The 18,191-nt window shown below is 41.6% G+C and overlaps 1 protein-coding gene across 4 annotated transcripts in view; it reads left to right on the top strand.

Moving 5' to 3' along the window:
* disc1 (DISC1 scaffold protein) overlaps positions 1-9,406 on the top strand; it is a 192,315-nt gene extending 182,909 nt beyond the window's left edge. For 3 of the 4 annotated variants that reach the window (XM_041188757.1, XM_041188756.1, XM_041188755.1), the window contains 2 exons: positions 2,061-2,181; positions 5,139-9,406. In XM_041188757.1, the coding sequence (XP_041044691.1) occupies positions 2,061-2,181; positions 5,139-5,260 (243 nt within the window). In that variant the 3' untranslated portion in view covers positions 5,261-9,406. Of the gene's footprint in view, positions 1-2,060; positions 2,182-5,138 lie in introns of those variants that run through there. The other variant, XR_005943131.1, reaches the window with a different exon arrangement.
* The last annotated feature ends 8,785 nt before the right edge of the window (positions 9,407-18,191 follow it).

The following is an 18,191-nucleotide window of genomic DNA, read 5'->3' as shown; positions in this document are numbered from 1 at the left end:
CCAGCACTGTAGGTGTACCCACACCACGGACTGCAGCGGTTCAAGAAGGCAGCTCACCACCGCCTTCTCAAGGGAAATTAGAGATGGGCAATAAATGCTCGCACAGCCAGCAAAGTCCATATCCCATGAATGAATTTAAAAAAAAACTTTTTAATCCGATCTACAGGGTTAGCTGCTGAAGCCATGTCTGGATGTTTGGGAGACTGCTATTTTCAGTGCCTCTATTCTGGTGTGTACTCTTTGGTGTGCAATGAGAAGACAGCAATGAAAAACAGTCAGGCATGCAGTTGGGCATTGTGCTTCCCCAGGCAGGAGTCCAAGAAGCATGCAAAAAGATAGTTCTCATGAATCTATCCATCGGCAGTGAAAGCATTTTAAAGAGGGTGTGCAAGGGTATGAATCTATTCCACTTGAGTGTGCAGTTGATTAGGGCGAAGGTGGATGTGTGCACTCCAGACGTGGCATTGTGAACCACTGAAATAGGTAGGGAGAGAACTCAATTATCTTGGCAAACATCTTAAGAATACCAATTTATTTCATTTTAGGAAGGCTGTCGTCTTAATTTGAGAAACTGGTTTCACCTCTCTGCCACAAATTTAAATGCTGTCCTGAGCATAGTGCCCCTCACAGTCGGGAATGGAATGCTTTTTTGCCCGCGCTTCCTTCAATGTTACTTCCAGACTTGTTTCACTAAAGGGAGATCTCCTGCCTCCAAACTGAACTGTCTGTCTTGAGATTAATTTTAAGCACTTGCTGCATTTTGTACTACAGTAACAAAACTTTTTGAAACACAAGAGGGGGTGAGTGTACATATTTAAGGATCTGCATTAATGCTTTTGACCCTCTTAGAGGAAATCCAAATACCCACCAACCTCTACATTATGCCAATAACCATACCTCATAAAACCCAGCGGAGCAAACTGTGGTGTATAGAATGCCTTCTGCTGATGGTGTGCTGCAAGTGCATTTCCACAGCCTTTAAGTACATGCAAGATGTTATGAAAACTGAACAACTATCAAGGTTTCCCAGAATATGAACTTCTAGCATGGCCTGTCCTATAAGAGCAATGACTAACCCAAGCCAGATAAATATGTAGCCTGAGCCAGTCCTGTAGAACTAACTCGTGGCTACACAATGAGAGGTTCTGGCTGAGCACTGGGGCTCAGGTTGTCTGCCTGTCCTGTTTATTGAATTCTTAGTCTAGACTGATGAGAATATTACTTCAGAGGCAGCCAAACATAGGGGGAATGAAAATTTAATGCATTAAAATGGAGAAAAAATAATACAATCAATAGTTATATTACTAATTCTATTTGGTTTTAAATTTTGGACTTTGTTCAATGCAACAATTTGTAGAACTAAAAATTGCTTGTAATATTATGACAAGCTCTTTAATTATTATGCCGTAATCCGTCAATATATTGACAGTACTTTCAAGACTGAAATTAACATTTAGCGTAAAGGTATCAATGGATGTGGATCAAAGGCAGGTAGATGGAGTTGATGGGGGGTCTGTGCTCGAGCTGAATGGCCTCCTATTCCTATGTTCCTATATTCATGTAATATAAAATTGAAATAATATGAAAAACCATGGAATTCTTCTAAAGTTAAAGGACATCTTATAAGTATAAGGGCCTGATTTCTAGCTAATGAAGCTGTTTAAGAACAACCATTGAAAAATAAATAATTTTCCTGTCCAACTTTGCATCATCATTTGCTAAATCATACATATGCTTTGGGCTGTAAATGCACATAACTACCTTGAATTCACTATCTAAAATACATTCATGGTTACGTACAGGACAATCTAATCCCAAATCTTAACTGATGTTAATCTTGATCCTTCATGCTGTCAGCCTGAATTACTTATGTAAGGGGACTATCCATGGAATCAAATAGTAGTCGTTTAAACAAAATGCTACAGAACATTAGAAATCATTTTGTTCAAATTACATGGAGTTATGTAACTAGGATATTTTTGATACTGTACAAGATAAAAATGCAATACTACTTTGAATGTAATACAATTGACAAGACTATGGCTTTTGTGTTTTTGTAGGTTGCCTATAAGGGTTCTGCTGTGGACATAGGAGAACAGTGTGAAATAATTAGTGACAGGCTGCTATGTTTGGAAGGCCAGCTGCAAATGGCAATAAACAATCATGACGACAGTCTTTCTCATATCCTTTAACTTTGGAATCATAGAATTTGAAGTTGGTTTTGCTGCAAGTATTTATCAGCCTTTATGGGGAAACATATGTGTAAGATTACAAAATCTTTTACTATGATAATTAGCCCTAAAATGATCCTTCATAGATTCATGGAAATTTGTTCAAATAGAATTTATTCTATTGCAGACTACTTTTCATGTGATTGAAAGTTAGTAATTGTGAAAGCAACCTAAAAATCAATTATATGAATGTTTTAATTAATCACAAGTAGCTTAAAATATTTTAATTACTATCAAAACTACTGCAACGTTTCAATCAAATGATCACTTAGAACAACGTAGTGTGCTAGATAACAAGTCTTCTTTCTAAGCTAACACACTAATTTTCAACATCCCTCCTCTGGCACTCCACACAATACCAACTAAGCAGCTCCCTCACTTCTGACTTTGGCAACCTCCAAGCGACTGACATTTCAACATCTGAAGGTCTGAGGTCTGCAAACTAGGGTGCACCTGAGACATTGCTGGTTTTGTCTTTCATCACAAAATCTAGCTTAACCATATTGAGCAATACTGCACCTCTCTCTCCACAGCCAAATAGTTTTAATATTGGCTGCATTTGTTGCCATTGCTTTGCATGCGCAGTTGTAGTGTTTTACTCCGTTACATCATTGCAAGTGACAGATTAGGCAGCAGTTAGGAGCAAAGATGGCGCTGCTTAAATCATCATGGCTGTGGTTTAGATGGTGTCATTTAATAATCCCTTGGAGAGTCATGCACAGAAGAACCTTACACGCTGACATTCTCAGCAATGGATTCAATTGATCACTCTCTGGATCACTCTCTGCAATAACAGCACATTGCAACTATTAAGAATAGTTAGTAGTAATTTTCAATGAGATGCTTCGAATGACGTTTGGCATCCTGTGTCTGTGCGTTTAAAAAATAGGCTTTGTTTATTTAGTGGTGTTTTGTTACTTCCACGCTTATTCAATTGCTAGAATCATATATCATGGGCAGCATGGTGTAAAAGAAAATATTTGATTTTTGATTGCAGAATTTACTAACACTCACATAATCTGTTTGTTTCTTGACAAATAATAGTAGTCTAAGATTGGGGGTACTGGCAAGCTGGGTGCAGAGTGACATTACTGGAATTCTGTGCTTCTGCAGACCAGTGTGCATGCACAGATGGGTTTTGACAACCATCTTCCATTGGCAGGAGATGGTATTTAATATTGTAGGGTCACCCTGAAAGCTCAGAAGAATCACAACTTTTTTTCCCACAGCAAAATAGTTCCTCAAATCCCCTCACATGGTCTCACTCTCCATGCAACAACAACTACAAGGATTTCATCAACCATCTCAAAAATTGTGAATATCAGTTCCGCTGTGTCAGCTACCACCATTTCTCACATAGTTGACCATACAATCTTGCTCTTGCCTCTTCATCATGGTCCCTCCACTGTGGGACTGGCCTAGCATGGACTGCTGTACAAAGAAGCCAGCACATTCCTCCTCCTCCCCCAGTCGTGATCCCATCTAGATTCACCATTGGCCAGTGTTTTCTTATTTACATGTTGCTTTGATGACATCATCCACAAGCATCAATTAGCTTCCAAACAAACTCTTCATAATGCCCAGCCTTTGTTCTCCACCACCTCCTTCGACCCCACAATTGCACCAGTTCTGGCAGCCTGTGTCTAAAATTAAGTTTTGAAGGAATGGTAGAAAGATCTAGCCATCACTTTCAACTTCCTTGCCACTGGATGTAACTAATGGGGTGCTGCAAGGATCAGTGCTCAGGCCTAAATCCATATTAATGACTTCGAAGAAGAGACTGAGGGTAATGTATCCAAATTTGTTGAACAAAGGAAAATGGAAATGTAAGCTGTGGGGAGAACACAAAGAGGCTGAAAAGACACAGAACCAGGTTAAGTGAATGGACAACAAGGAAGTATAATGTGGGGGAATGTGAAATTAATCACTTTGGGAGTAATAATTGAAAAGCAGAATATTTTTTAAGAGGCATGAAACTTTTAAATGTTGATGTGCAGAGACTGAAGTAGGCTCAAAGGGTCAAATAGCCTACTTCTGCTCCCATTTTTTATGCTCTTAACTTATTATCCAAGACTCTGCCATCCATATCCTATCCCACACCATGTTCTGCTTACCCAATCACTTCAGTGCTCACCAACCTGGTTCCTGTTCCTCGAACACTTCATATAAAAATTCTCATCTTCATGACCACACTCCTTTTTCTACAGCATCTGCCCCGACCCAGAAAAATCTTTCCATTTCCCTGATTCTAGTTTCCCTTCACCTTATTATTGCAGGCTTTGCTTTCAGCCACTTCAGCCCTACATTCTGAAATTTCCTCCCTAAACCTTTCAACTTCTCCACCTTCCTCTCCTTTTTGAAACCTACCTTTTTTGAGCAAACCTTTGGTCACCTCTCCTAATATCACCTTCACCTATATCAAAATTTTCCTTGTGTTTTGGTGAAGCAGCTTGGAAGTTCCTTTTACACTATGCAAGTTCTTAATTTTTATATCACTTTCTGGGACAGTATTATTTACCTAATCCTCAACAATGTAGAACTCCTTTAGGGTAGCAAGCTAGAGAAGATTTTTTCCTGACATTTTTTGTATGCTGTTAATTACACAATTACTAAACAACGGAGGTGTTTAAAAGATGTTGCTGACATGAAGTGAGTTTGGCTGATTGGTGAGTTTCTCTATGATGTTAACCAATTTGATAAAGTAGAATGAGCCAATATTAAGATTAAAAGTATTTGAGAGTTTAGGGTGGGAATTATTTAATCACAAAATATTTAGAATTAATTTGAAAATGCAGTCATTTTGGCTGTCTCCAGCTGGCACTTTTGTAGTCATTTCAGTTCAGTTAATAACTCCAGTGGAAAATAACTGCTAATCATCTCCGTGTTTCATCCTTAATAACAGCCCACAGTATCTACAGAGAGAAATCCAGATGGTGAAAGAAACACTGCAGGCAATGTTGAAACAGCTTTTGCCCTTAGGAAAGGAAGAAAAAGAAGAGTTAGGAGATTTTGTATTCAACAGCTGGTGACTGAAAAAGCAATTACTTCAAGGCTTAATACATCTGATGTTGGCTTATAATATTCCACATGAAGACACTTTTGTTAACTCTGTAATGTCTTAGCAAACCCCAAATTCAATAATTACAGTTATAAAAATACAATATTTAGTTATTATAAAGCACTTAATTTAGTTTTCAAAAATTCAAGGGCCAGAATTTGAATTTAATGCCTTACATCAATAATTGTTTCTAGTATCAGCTTTAACCAAGTAAGATCTTTCTAATTGGCATTCTCAAATACTACAGACAATGTTTAGAAAATTCAAGTCTAATGTACAACTTTCGATGTTTTATATAACAAACAATTGGAGCAGTTTCAAAAATTTCTGCTGTTCTAAAAGGTAAACCTGCAATATTTTACTTTACTAAATTATTCTTAATATTTTCTGAATGCCTGTTTTCATCAAAACAATTAAAGAAGAATTAGGCATTTTTTACTGAGCGCAGCTACATCATCACTTAGTTCAACATAAACAAGTTTCCTCAATCAGCTTTCTTATTCATACAGCACCATTTTAAATTTCGTTTATTACATTCAAGACTACACACAAAAAACATAAACAAAACATCTTAGCTTTCTTCTTGCAAGATCGCAAGAGATAGCTCCCTAGTTTTGCAGTAGAAGGTAGGAGGTGGTCCAGCTGGTGCCGTAAAAATGCTTCATGATACATATATTCATAATATCTACTAAAGTAGCCCCAGGATTCATACCCCTTTTTCCTTACAGTACTGTTGGACACAACTTAACATGAATACTCTCATAATTGAGCCCAACATTGGGACCATATTATAATGCCTACATATATCAAGGAGACACCGGTTGGACTTTTACAACAGCCTGAGGAAAAAAAAAAATTCAAGATAAGTTTGTTTCATAAAGGCTAACAGTTCAAGTTCTGATGCACACTTATTGGCCACAAAGGGTACTTCCACCTGCTGCACAAAGGACAGACTCCATTCCCATTATTTTATAAGGATGATTCACTTTTAATCTGGATTTAAGGAAAATTTGCTATTTCTGATAGAAGCAAAAGTTAAGAGTACCTCAAGTAGTCCAGGCAGTGTCCAGAATACTGGCTGTTGTCGAAGCTTCATATTCTCTACATCAACTTTGGATGGTATTTCCCAAGTTCATTGTTAAAGCAAAAATTAACAGAGAAAGCTGCTGTTCTTGGGGCTACCAGCTGTAACAAAATGCCTCTGGGTAATACCAGTTGTGTGTTTGATACATACATAGATGACTGATTCATTCAAGCTGCCTCATAAATCACCAGATAGCAATTCAACATATCCGGACTACGTTTAGGAGGTGGAAGTCTTAGATTGAGTCAGCTCAGGATCTAATTTTCTTGGGTGCATTTTTCTAAATATTCTCCCTTCGTCTGAATTGTTTTTAGACCCTTTGCTAAAAGATAATTGTCCAGAATTTCCCTGGAATATCTGCCAAGCTCTCACCTTAACTCAGGCAAAAGACCAGTGGAACTCACCAGAAAATGGCAGGGCATCTAGTTGCGCTGGGTCCCTCTCATTTCCAGACTTTACTGAACGGCATTGGAAAGGACAGAAACACCTTTTACCCCTAACAAAGCCAATAATGTTGAGGGCAACCCTGGGCATTGGAACTCCCTATGCCAGAAATTAGCAAGTCATTGTTCAGTCTGGGCTCATTATGGGACTACAAGGCAATTCACTGAAGGATTTGAAGTGTCTCAGGCTCCTGATGAGGGGTATATGGGCCCTAGCAGGGAAATCAAGCTAAACGGATGCTGAATGAGAAACTTCAAAACCTGGGCAAAATGTCCCATCCCCCCACCCAACCTCGTCAAATTTTCTTAACTGCATGGGGCAGACAGGCACTATTAGAAATGTACCAGCTAGCCTCATGCAAATTAGATGCCCTCCCACTGACGCTGCAAACGCTAGTTGGATTAGAGTTGGAAGGAACTGATGAGCGTAATTCCAACATGTAAGGTGGGATAATGGCCTGTGGATTTTGGGGGCTAATATCTTCAACAGTGACTTCATTGTCAGTGCCTGAGATTGCTACAGTTGGTAGCAGCTATCGTTGTCTACATAAGACAGCAATTTTTGAACATCCTTGCGTAGTGATTATCCATGCCGTAGAGAATAATGGTCAATGAACATCCAGCAGAAGATTGAACTGGTAATTCCAAGATCAGAAAGAAGTTTCTATACTATTTACAGTTGTCAGATTCCACTGATTCTGCCCAGGTACTTGGAGGTCGAATGTAGTAGTTCTGGCAGGCACTTTTCTCCTCATGGTCATGGGGAATGGAAATTAATTGTGATGTTCTGCTTTTGTTCACTTATTCAGAACTGACAGAAGGTGCCTTACTATAAGAAATCTTTATTGACATTATGTATCTAAAATGTTGTTTATTTCAGTAGCACTTCCAGTAAATATTATATAGACCTTTGCAGATGAAACAGACATAAGTACTTTGTTCACTTTGCGTCAGTTCAGACTTTTACACATGACATGATGACGACGCTAATAAAGGAACACGAGCTGATCGGAAGACATACAGAAGAGACAAGGCACAGAAAAGATTTACAGAAATCATTTCAAAGTATCAGAAGAAGTCACATCTTTTGTTGCAGATGCCACATGAAGAAAAGTTAAAGCCATGCAGTGGAGAAAATGAGTTAAGTACAGTATGGGAGAGAAGTAGTTTTAGGAATGGGCTAAACTTTCCTCCCATTGGTGGATTAGTAGTGTAGTGGGAACACTGTCCATCCATGTAAATCCTTCGCTCACCTATTGCACCTTATTTGCTAGGCATAGTGGGTTTAGAGCATCAGTGCCATTCCCATTAGGTTTACTGCTGCTCAGTGGAAAGGAAATGCAGTTCTGCTGTAGCCCGTTAAACTGCAGCAGCATTTGATAAAGGACGAGAGCTGTTTACAACTTCAGATGATCCAGGTACGAAGTAATTTTGAAGTGTAGGCACTGTTGTAATATAGGAAATGCAGCAGTCAATTTATACACCCATAAACAGCAATGAAATAATGACCAGGTAATCTGTTTTAGTATTGGTTGAGGAATAAAATATTGGGCAGGACACCAAAAAGAGAACTCCCCTGCTTTGCTTTAGATGGTCCTCCAGGATCTTTTGGGTTCGCCTAAGAGGCATCTCAGTTTAACATCTCATCTGAAAGAAGACACCAACAGTGCAGCACTCCCTCAGTACTCCACTGGAGTGTCAGCCTAAATTTTGTGCTCAAGCCCTTGAAGTGATTCTTGAACCCACTACCTTCTGATTCGAGCGAGAGCGCTACCCACTGAACCACAGCTTACGCTTGAGGGCTTCCAGGTTTCTGAACATATCCATGATGGTTCATTCTACCAGAAGTGATAACCATAAAAGCAAGACTATGGTCACTCACAGTTGGAGGCAGATCGTGCAGTCAGTGTGAAGGGAGCTGGTAGAAACAGCTCAGCCTGCACCATCCAAAGAACTGCTACATAGTGCCAGAAGAGGGTAATGACCTCACATGGTGGGGAAAGGGGGGTGGGGGGAACATTTGTGCCAATACAGACTTTCTACTAAAATAGCCTTCACTCACTTGCTCAGGGAGATTAGGGATAGACAATAAATGCTGCCTTTGCCAGCCTTGTCTACATCCATGAATGTATAGAAATTATTAAACCGTGATTGTTTCTTGGTCCACTATAAATGCCAGAAATGTTAAATACTTTGTCAGTAAAATCAAATATATGCATATTTTAATCTTTACTTTATAATAAACTATAAGAATGACATAATGTCATAACTGCTAATAAATGCAAATATAAAAGTTACTACCACTATCTGTCACATTTATAATCCATTGAAAATGTGTTTTCTAACCCTTAATGATAGGTAGGCAGCTCAAGAATAAACACAAATTAATACTTGTTTTTTGTACTTGGGGTGGGCAGTTTTTTAACGTTTTGGATAAATGGTTAAATTTATATATTATAATACATATTTACAACTCTTACTATGCAATTAATTAATTAAACACAAGGAATTCCTGGACTACAGGAAGTTGTTCTCTATATGTAAGTGTTTTTATATACCATTAAGAACATAAAATAAACTGCAAGAACTGCAAGAAGAGTTTGAGTAATTTATTATTAAATATGGATCTTAAAATATCTGCTTAAGTTCCTGGTTGATTAGAAATCTTGTGTTGCTTAATTTGCCATTAAAGCTTTGAAGTCAGGTTTTGTCCTCTGAATTTGGCTGCTTCGCTTTGTGCACAAGAATCTGATTGTTATGGGATGGTACAAGGCACCACAGAGAGAAGAGGGTGGTATTTTGGAAAAAAAAGGAACATAAAAAAAACAGGAAGAACAGACTTTTTTTAAAATAACTTTATAACAACTTTAGACTCAAACCCTAATTCCACCCAAGATAGAAAATTGTTATTAATTTTACTCACCTCATGCTTTGGAAATATAATTCAGATTGTTCACATTCAACTTCTGCATATAGTAAGATATTCCCTGTCAGCCATGAAGAAAATTACCAGGAACCTTCCCTCATGTTTTTTTTAGACAGATGTAGTGATTTAATTTGCTTTTTTATAATCTAGATATAGATTTACTGAGATTATTTTTCAATTCTCTTCTCTAATCAATAGTAACACCCTGCTGTTCTCAAGGCATAACTCTGACTCTGACACTTACTGCCCTTCCTCCCCCAAAATTGCAGTCTCACTTTCAGCCATTTTGATGTTTCTATTACAAGTTGACACTCCCGGTTGTGACTGAAATCCCCATACCTAAGATTTGTTCATCGTTAACAACTTGATTTGCTCCATTATGAACAACTTGATTTGCTCCATTATGAACATTAATATAAGACAGATTTAGGCAACTTGAGGCCTGTTAGTTTTAAATAAGTAATAGGAGAGATATTTGGAGTCATTAATGATGCAATATATGCTGGTTAGACAAAGGTGGTCATATCAGGAACTCCTAAAATGGCTTAAAAAAAAAAGTCCTGTCTTACTAACTTGACTGTATTGTTAGACAAAGTCACCAAGATAGTGGATCAGGGAAACCCAGTAGACATTGGGAATCAGGGAGACCCACTAGACTTCTAAAAAGCTTTTGAAAAGAGGCTTGTCCACAAGATCAAAGCCTTTGTATTAATGACAATATACTGTGCTGGATTGGGAACTGGCTGGAAGGTTGTAGGAGAGAAGTGAATGCAAATGGATTTGGATCTGCTTGGAGATCAATCACCAGTGGTCTCCCTAAAGAATTGATGCCAGTTCATTCCGCTTTACTATTTTTATTAACGATCTAGATGAAGGTGTTGAAGGAATGATCTGAAAATTTGCAGATGATACTGATACATGTGCCAGAACATGCATTGTAGACTTCCAAGGTTGATCTGGATGTGCTGTGGCATTGGGCTTCTGATTGGCAATTTATGTTGAATTAAGTGCAGTGTTATGCACATGTACAGGGCAAATGTTGATAAAACATATTCCCTTCAGGGAAAATACTAAAGGAAAAGAAAAGAGATATGGGTGTTTTAGTGTCTAGTTCTCTAAAGGTTCATCACCAATACAATGAAGCAATAACTAGAACAAATAGGGTGCTAGGATGTATTTATAAAATGATTGTTTATAAGACATAACATGCTATTTTTGTAGTATAAGGGTCTGGCATATATAGGGTTGATGTGGAACTGAGTACAGTAGCACCAACAGTGATGTAAGAGAACTCATGACATGCACCTAGAGGGCAGTTTAGTGTTGGACAGAGCCACACGTACAGGCAAGCATGGAGACAGCTCCTAGCTTTAACCTTTTACTGTGTATTTGCATATAGTTCTTGTAGTTAATAAATACAAACAGTGAATCTACATATAGTTAACCTACTTAAGACTACAAGAACTTCATTAAGACCTAATGAGCAGTATCCAACACCCTACAACGTAGTGGCAGTGAATGGAACAACTCAAAACCTCATAGAGACTTAAGAAAATTTAAATCCCCAAAAATTGAAGGAAAAAAAAATCAAAGAAACATTCTGACCTGAAGAAAAGCTCAAGAACCGAAAGTGCAGAAGGAAATCGCCAGAGAAAATCTCTAAAGAAAGGCTTCGAAGCTGAAGGCAGAAATTAAATTCCTCACTGCAGCAGAAGACTCTACTTGGCTGCGTGGAACACCAGCTTCAATACCTAGAGTGTGCAGAGTCAGCAAACCTAGCAGGCGTAATCTAAAACTTTTAAATTCCGGGATACAGCAAGCCCTGAGAAACTTTTAAACAGTTCAATGGTCAGAAATTGCCATTTATAAACTCAGTCAGCAAAACCAGATTCCCGAGTTGGCATCAGAACACTTGGCATCCAAGTGCACTCCAAAGGAGGATTAATTCAGAAGAATCACGACTAAAGAGTCAGCTTTAAAAACCAGCAAAGGCTAGGATTCGACACTTTCGTGACCCTAAAGCGTAGCGCTGAAATGGAGAAGATTGCAGCTTGTTGATCCAGGTAGCCATTATTTGAAATTTTTTCAAAGCTAAGCACAAGTGCCATTGCAGCAGGAGCCCACCAAAACTGGAAAGCATGGGAAAACCCTTTGGGCGGAATCATCCCAGATTTGCATAAGTGGGTAGTGGGCGGGAAAAAGAATGTTTTACCCACCAGCTGCATTGGCAGCTTTTCACACTGTATCGGCCCAATCCCACCTCATTAATCATGCATTCCCAGGTAACACATGGTTTCCCTAGCGGGCAGCCTCTGATGCACCTGCCACACCGTCACCTTGCTGCTTCCTCATGCTGGGTGCCATATTTAAAGTGCAGCCACACATACACCTCTCAGCCCAGGACTCCCACACAGAAAACATGGCCCTCAAAGGCAAGAAGACTGCAGCCGCTTAATTCAGTGAAGCATCTCTGGAATGCCTTTTTAATGCTGTGAAGGCCCACCGTAATGTCCTCTACCCCCACTCTGGCCGTAGGAGGGGCAGCAACATCACCAATCCGGCTTGAGACGTGGTGGCAGTGATGGTCAGTGTAAACTCCCTGCAAAAGAGGACAGTTACCCAGTGCCGAAAGAGGATGAATGATCTCCTCCATTCTGCTAGGATAAGTCACCCTTCCCATCACTCACAACTCACAAATCCATCACACATCCACAGGCATCTCGATCACTGCCAGTTCAAGGGACATCACCATTCATTCTCTCACACACACATCTTCATTGTCCTCATCCCATCCATCGCACCACTCACCACCAAAACATGCCAGGCATCCTTCTCATCTGACCTGGCAGGTGTCCTGCTTATACTCTTTCCATCTGATTTCATGCAGGACAAGCTGACACACAATAAAAAGGGGAGAGGTCACAGACTGGTGGAGGAATGCCTATAATCAAACTCCTTACAGATTTTGGGGAAAAAAAAGTCTTACAGCTGGTCAACGAAGGCCTGGTCCATTCCTGTGCTGATGGTGAGATTGGCAGTGGTCAAGGATCCAGCATTGCAACATCCATCAGACAACCATCCTGTGAGCAATGTGTCCTGTTTCTCAGGCCATTGCCATGCATTAATTATCTTTCCTTGCTTTTGCAGGCACTTCTGGAAAACAGCCGAGGGAGTCCACAACCCAGGTCCTTGCCTCAAGCCCTGAAGACACTTCAGAAGAGGAATCTGCTGAAATGCTTATTGAAGGCCCGTCACAGCGTTCACCCACACCCTCCATCAGCGGAGCAACACACATCTCGGTGGGACCAAGCTTTAGAGTAGTCTTGGGGTCACATGCTGGTGAGCAAATCACACTCTGATCCACAGCAGGCAGAGGCAGGGACTTCCCAGGTTTGCGGCACTCAGAGGCCTGCTGGAGACAAGAAATCTGCTGAGTCCAAGTCAGATGACGAACCTCTGGACTCGGTCATACCTCAGTTGCTGGAGCTGCAAAGGCAAGCTCAAGAACATCAGGAAGGGATGTCTGCTGCACTCTTCAGGCTGCAAGGCATGATGGAGGAGTCCTTCAGTCTGAGGTGATAGCGCCAGAATGTCAACATACCAAGGTCAACACTGATAGGATGGCCTGGACCATGGAAACCTTGGTCCAGAACGTCACTCCTGCACTGTGGGCTGAAATCCATCACTGACGCTATAGTTGGCCTTCAATAGTGTCAACGCTTGAGGGGTGCGGGCCAGCTCGATCTCACTCCAGCTTCCCCTTCTCCTCAAGGTGTCAGCCAGGGGCCCTCAGGTAGCTATAGGGAGGGGGACCAGCAAGTGCACATCCCAGGGCCATCCACCCAGGTGACTCTGGAAGTGTCCAACCCAGCCGAATCCCCTCTGTGACCCTAGCAGCTCCAGCTCCACAGGCCTAGGAGTGTGCCACTGCCACACAGGACCCTGGGAGCAGGCCGGGCCTTCCAGGTCTCAGCCCTCCAGAGGATACCCATCAAGGTCATCACAGAGAACATGGCAGGGAGCAGGCTGCCTCCACCTCTGCTGTGGATGTCAGGGGAGCACCAAGATGTAGTGGCAGGGTTAGGAAGGTTAAGAAGATGTAACTATTTTGTCACAAACCAACTAAACTAAATTAATAAAATCAGGGACAAAGTAAAAGGCAGTGTCAAGAAGATATAATAGTGTCTATAATGCTATTGGAAGTTATTTTAAAATAGAGTTCTAGTTGTGTGCACACGCATGTGTGCACACGTGTCTGTCTGTGTCTTATCTGGATTAAAGCCAGCTGGCCTAGAGGCTTTGATGTATAGAAGAGAAGTAGGTTTGAAATGGTAATTAGGTAAACATAGGGAAGTTACAAGGTGAAGTATAAAAGGGGACAATTTGCATTTTTAAATAAACCATTCAAAAGAATGGGTGAAATATTACAAAAAAAGGAAAAAGCTGGAAAATCTCAGCAGGTCATACAGCATCTGTGGAAAGAAAAACAGAGTTAACATTGAGTCCGTATGACTGTTCTTCAGAGCAGTTACACCTAGCCAGAAGAAGCCAAACAATGTGTTTACTTTTCCAAAGCTTACTAATAAAATTGGTGCTATGAAAGGGGTTTTATTGTCAGAAGAGGTAATGTTCAAAAAACCTAGTGATACAATAAGAATTTGCATTCAAAGAGGAAAATTATGTATAAAGGAAGAGAAGGCTGTTGGTAAAAAGGGAGTGGGATTCTAAGATTTAATGCCTCCAACCTGTAAACCTTAAGCCACTATCTGCAAGGACCCAGAGCTGAAAAAAAACTCATTTTGAATGCGACTGTCCAAAGTGTGCTTTGCCAGGTGTCTGTTTAAATCTATACGTTTTATTGTTGCCTTAATGGAGGTGTAAGTGAGAGTCAGATTAATTAGGGGATTTTTTTTTTTTTACAAGTTATTGTCGTAGTAATTTGTAGACATATGTATGTGCTTACAATCTTTTAATTAATAAATGTTTAATTTAGAATTATAAAAACCTCTCGAGACTCAATGGTTTTCTTACAACTGAATTCAAACCCTGCACCTCAAAACATACAAATTGCTAAAATTGGTTATGACAGTTAGAACATAAGAACTAGGAGCAGGAGTAGGCAATTCAGTCCCTTGAGCCTGCCTCGCCGTTCAATACGATCATGGCTGATCTCATTTCAGCCTCAGCTTCAATTTCCCATCCTCTCTCTATAACCTTTCAACCTGGTACTAATTAAAAATGTGTCTATCTCCTCTTTAAATATATTCAGCATCCCAGCATCCACTGCACTCTGAGGTAGCGAATTCCACAGATTCACGATCCTTTGAGAAAAAAAATTCCTACTCATCTGATTTAAATGTACCACCCCTTAGCCTAAAACTGTGGCTTCATGTTTCCCCCCTGGGCTTTGAACAACTCAGCATTCACCATTGGCTGTGTCATAATTGCAGCCCCTTAAAGGGATACCGCAAAAACAAAAGACAAAATTTCAAGGAACCTTACAACATCAAACCAAAATGTGATTAAAAAGGTGTCTATAAAGCACCTAAGTCTCCACAGTACCCACCAAGTGCAGAAGGCCTTGACGGTGCCGGTGGACACCATATGCTCCCTTTCCAGGGACACCCGGCTGCGAAAGTAGCTGCGGAAGAGGGTCAGACAGTCAGACGGACAAGCCCCCTCAATCGCCTGCTGCTTGGACCCCCTTGCACAGCCTGGACATGGGTGTTAATCACTTGTAAATAACATCAACTTTGTTAATAAACTCCCAAGAATGTCTCCTTGTTCTGATGAGCAGTGTTTATGTTGCTCAGATGTGAAAGCTTGGTCCTTGCACAAGATAAAGGCAGGTGTCTCAGTCCAGGGCCTCCTCCCTGTGCTTTGTGCAACCTTCCCAGCACACTAATGGAGCACCTTCACTGTCACTGCTCACATCAGTCATGCACCTCGATGGGGCTTATCATTGCTGACAGAATGTCCTTGGCCAGCAGCACAGAGTCCATCATTCCCTGTGTGCTGCCAGCACCTTTGAGGTGCAACTGGCCCCCCCATCTCATCAGCACTTGTGTCCGGTGACAGTGTGGTCCTGATGGGTTCAGCTCACAAAGGATTCCATAGGATCAGGACAAGTTAAAGTTTTCCCATTGCATTTCCATGACATGACACTGTTCACGGAGCATAAGCAAGGTGCCATCAGCCAGGCAGGAGTCAAACATTCACATAAGCTATGTGAGGATCCATGGAGTGTCCCCACTGCATGTCATCATCATTCTCCTGGAATGTAGGGAGTATGGGCATCTGGTCCATTTCCATGACAGGAGCCTTAGCACAGAGGTTATTTGCGCTGCCATCAGCCAAACAGGAGTCAAATGTTCACAGATGCAATGTGAGGCTCCAAGATATCTCCTCACTGCACTTCTTCATCCTCCACAAATCTAGCAGCCTCCGGAGCACTCCTGCCTCGTTTAACCAGTGTGATGACCTCATCGCCATTATCCTCACCTTTTAGAACTTCCTCACTCTCATCCCCGTCGACATTCTCCTCTTCAGAGGAGACATGCAACTCCTCCAGCTCCTCTCCCCCTTGCAACACCAGGTTGTGAAGGGTGCATCAGGTGACGATGATACATGAGACCCTCTGTGTGCAGGGCTCCATCAGAACAGTCCAGGCACCGGAACCTCATTTTCAACATTGCAATAGTTTGCTCCAAGCTGCGAGTTGCAGCATGAGCCTTGTTGTACCTTCTCTCTGCTGCACTTTGAGGCTGCTGCACAGGTGTCATCAACCACATCCTCTGCGGGTAGTCCTTGTACCCGAGGAGCCAACCCTGCAGTCTCTGTGGACCCTGGAAAATGCCAAGGGTCTGAGACATACTGAGAATGTAGGAGTATTGGACAATCCCTGGGCAGGATGTGCAGACCTGCAGAATGTGTTTGTGGTGGTCACACACCAGCTCAACATTCAGCAAGTGGAAACCCTTGCAGCTGACATGGTTGACCACTTGTTGCCAGGGAGATCTGAGCACCACGAGTACAGGCACCCTGCACCTGTGGGAAACCTGAGATCTGGACAAATCACAGCGCTCTTACATCCTGCCTTTCCTGATCTTGTGCAAATTAGCTGTGTGCCTTCGCAAAGATGGTGTCCTTGACCTCATGGATGCATTTGTACGTGGAGGCTTGCAATATCCCACAAAGATCACCTGTGGAGCCCTGAAAGGAGCCACTGGTGTAAAAATTGAGTGCCATGGTCACTTTCACAGCCACTGTCAGTGGATGCCCTCCATGTCCTCGTGGCACCAAATCCTGCAATGGGTGGCAGGTGTGACCGACCAGTTCCTTGGGCAAGCATAGTCTTCAGCGACAACAGTTTCTGGTCACCTGCAGGAATGACAAGCAACATCTATAGACCTTGGGTCTAGCAAGGCGCCAACCAACAACAGCTTGCTGTGGCTCTTCAGCGGCATGTGCAAAGCCCCAGCTGCCCTTTCCTCCTGAGGGTGCTGCTTCTCCCTCTGCATAGCCAGTCGTCTCCCCTCTCTGTAAGCCATGAGGCATACAGCTAGATCACCAGGCTTCATGCACCTTATGTCCTCTTCCTGCAGGATGAAAGAGAGAAACGCATAGGTTAGCATGGGTGTACTAAGAACCTCTCTTGGTTAAGTCTGATGGCCCCTCAACACATCCCAGATAGTGCTGGCTTGGATGGCCAGAGTTTAGTGTGCTGCATGGCTGCCCAAAACCCCTTTGACCTGCTCTCGTAGCCACAGTATTTATATGGCTAGTTCAGTTCAGTTTCTGGTCAATGGTAACCCCAAGGCTGTTGATACCAGGGGATTCAGCAATGGTGATACCATTGTACAGTTTTGGTCCCCGTATTTAAGAAAGGATGTACTGGCATTGGAGGCAGTTCAAAAGAGATTCACTAGGCTGATTCCTGGGATGAAGGGGTTGACTTATCAAGAAAGACTAAACAGGTTAGGCCTTTATTCATTAGACTTTAGAAGTATGAGGGGTGATCATATTGAAATGTACAAGATTCTGAGGGGGCTTGACAGGTTGGATGTCGAGATGATGTTTCTGCTAGTGGGGAAATCTCAAACTAGGGGATATAGTTACAGAATAAAGGGACACTCATTTAAAACTGAGATGTGAAGGAATTTCTTCTCTGAAGGTAGTGAATGTCTGGAATTCTCTACCTCAGATAGTTGTGGAGGCTAGATCACTGGAAGTATTTAAAAGAGGAGGTAGAAAGATTTTTGAAATATCAGGGAGTTGAGGGCTATGAGGAGCCGGCATGAAAGAGGGGTTGAGGCTTGGGGCAGGTCAGCCATGATCTTATTGAATGGGGCAGGGCAGGCTTGAGGGGCCGAATGGCTTACTCCTGCCCCTATTTCTTTTGTTCTTATTGAATGTCAAGGAGCGATGGCTAGACTCCCTGTTCACCAGA

The sequence above is a fragment of the Carcharodon carcharias genome, chromosome 5 (genome assembly GCF_017639515.1).
Source record: "Carcharodon carcharias isolate sCarCar2 chromosome 5, sCarCar2.pri, whole genome shotgun sequence".
NCBI lineage: Eukaryota > Metazoa > Chordata > Chondrichthyes > Lamniformes > Lamnidae > Carcharodon > Carcharodon carcharias.
This window is presented reverse-complemented; position numbering and strand designations above follow the sequence as displayed.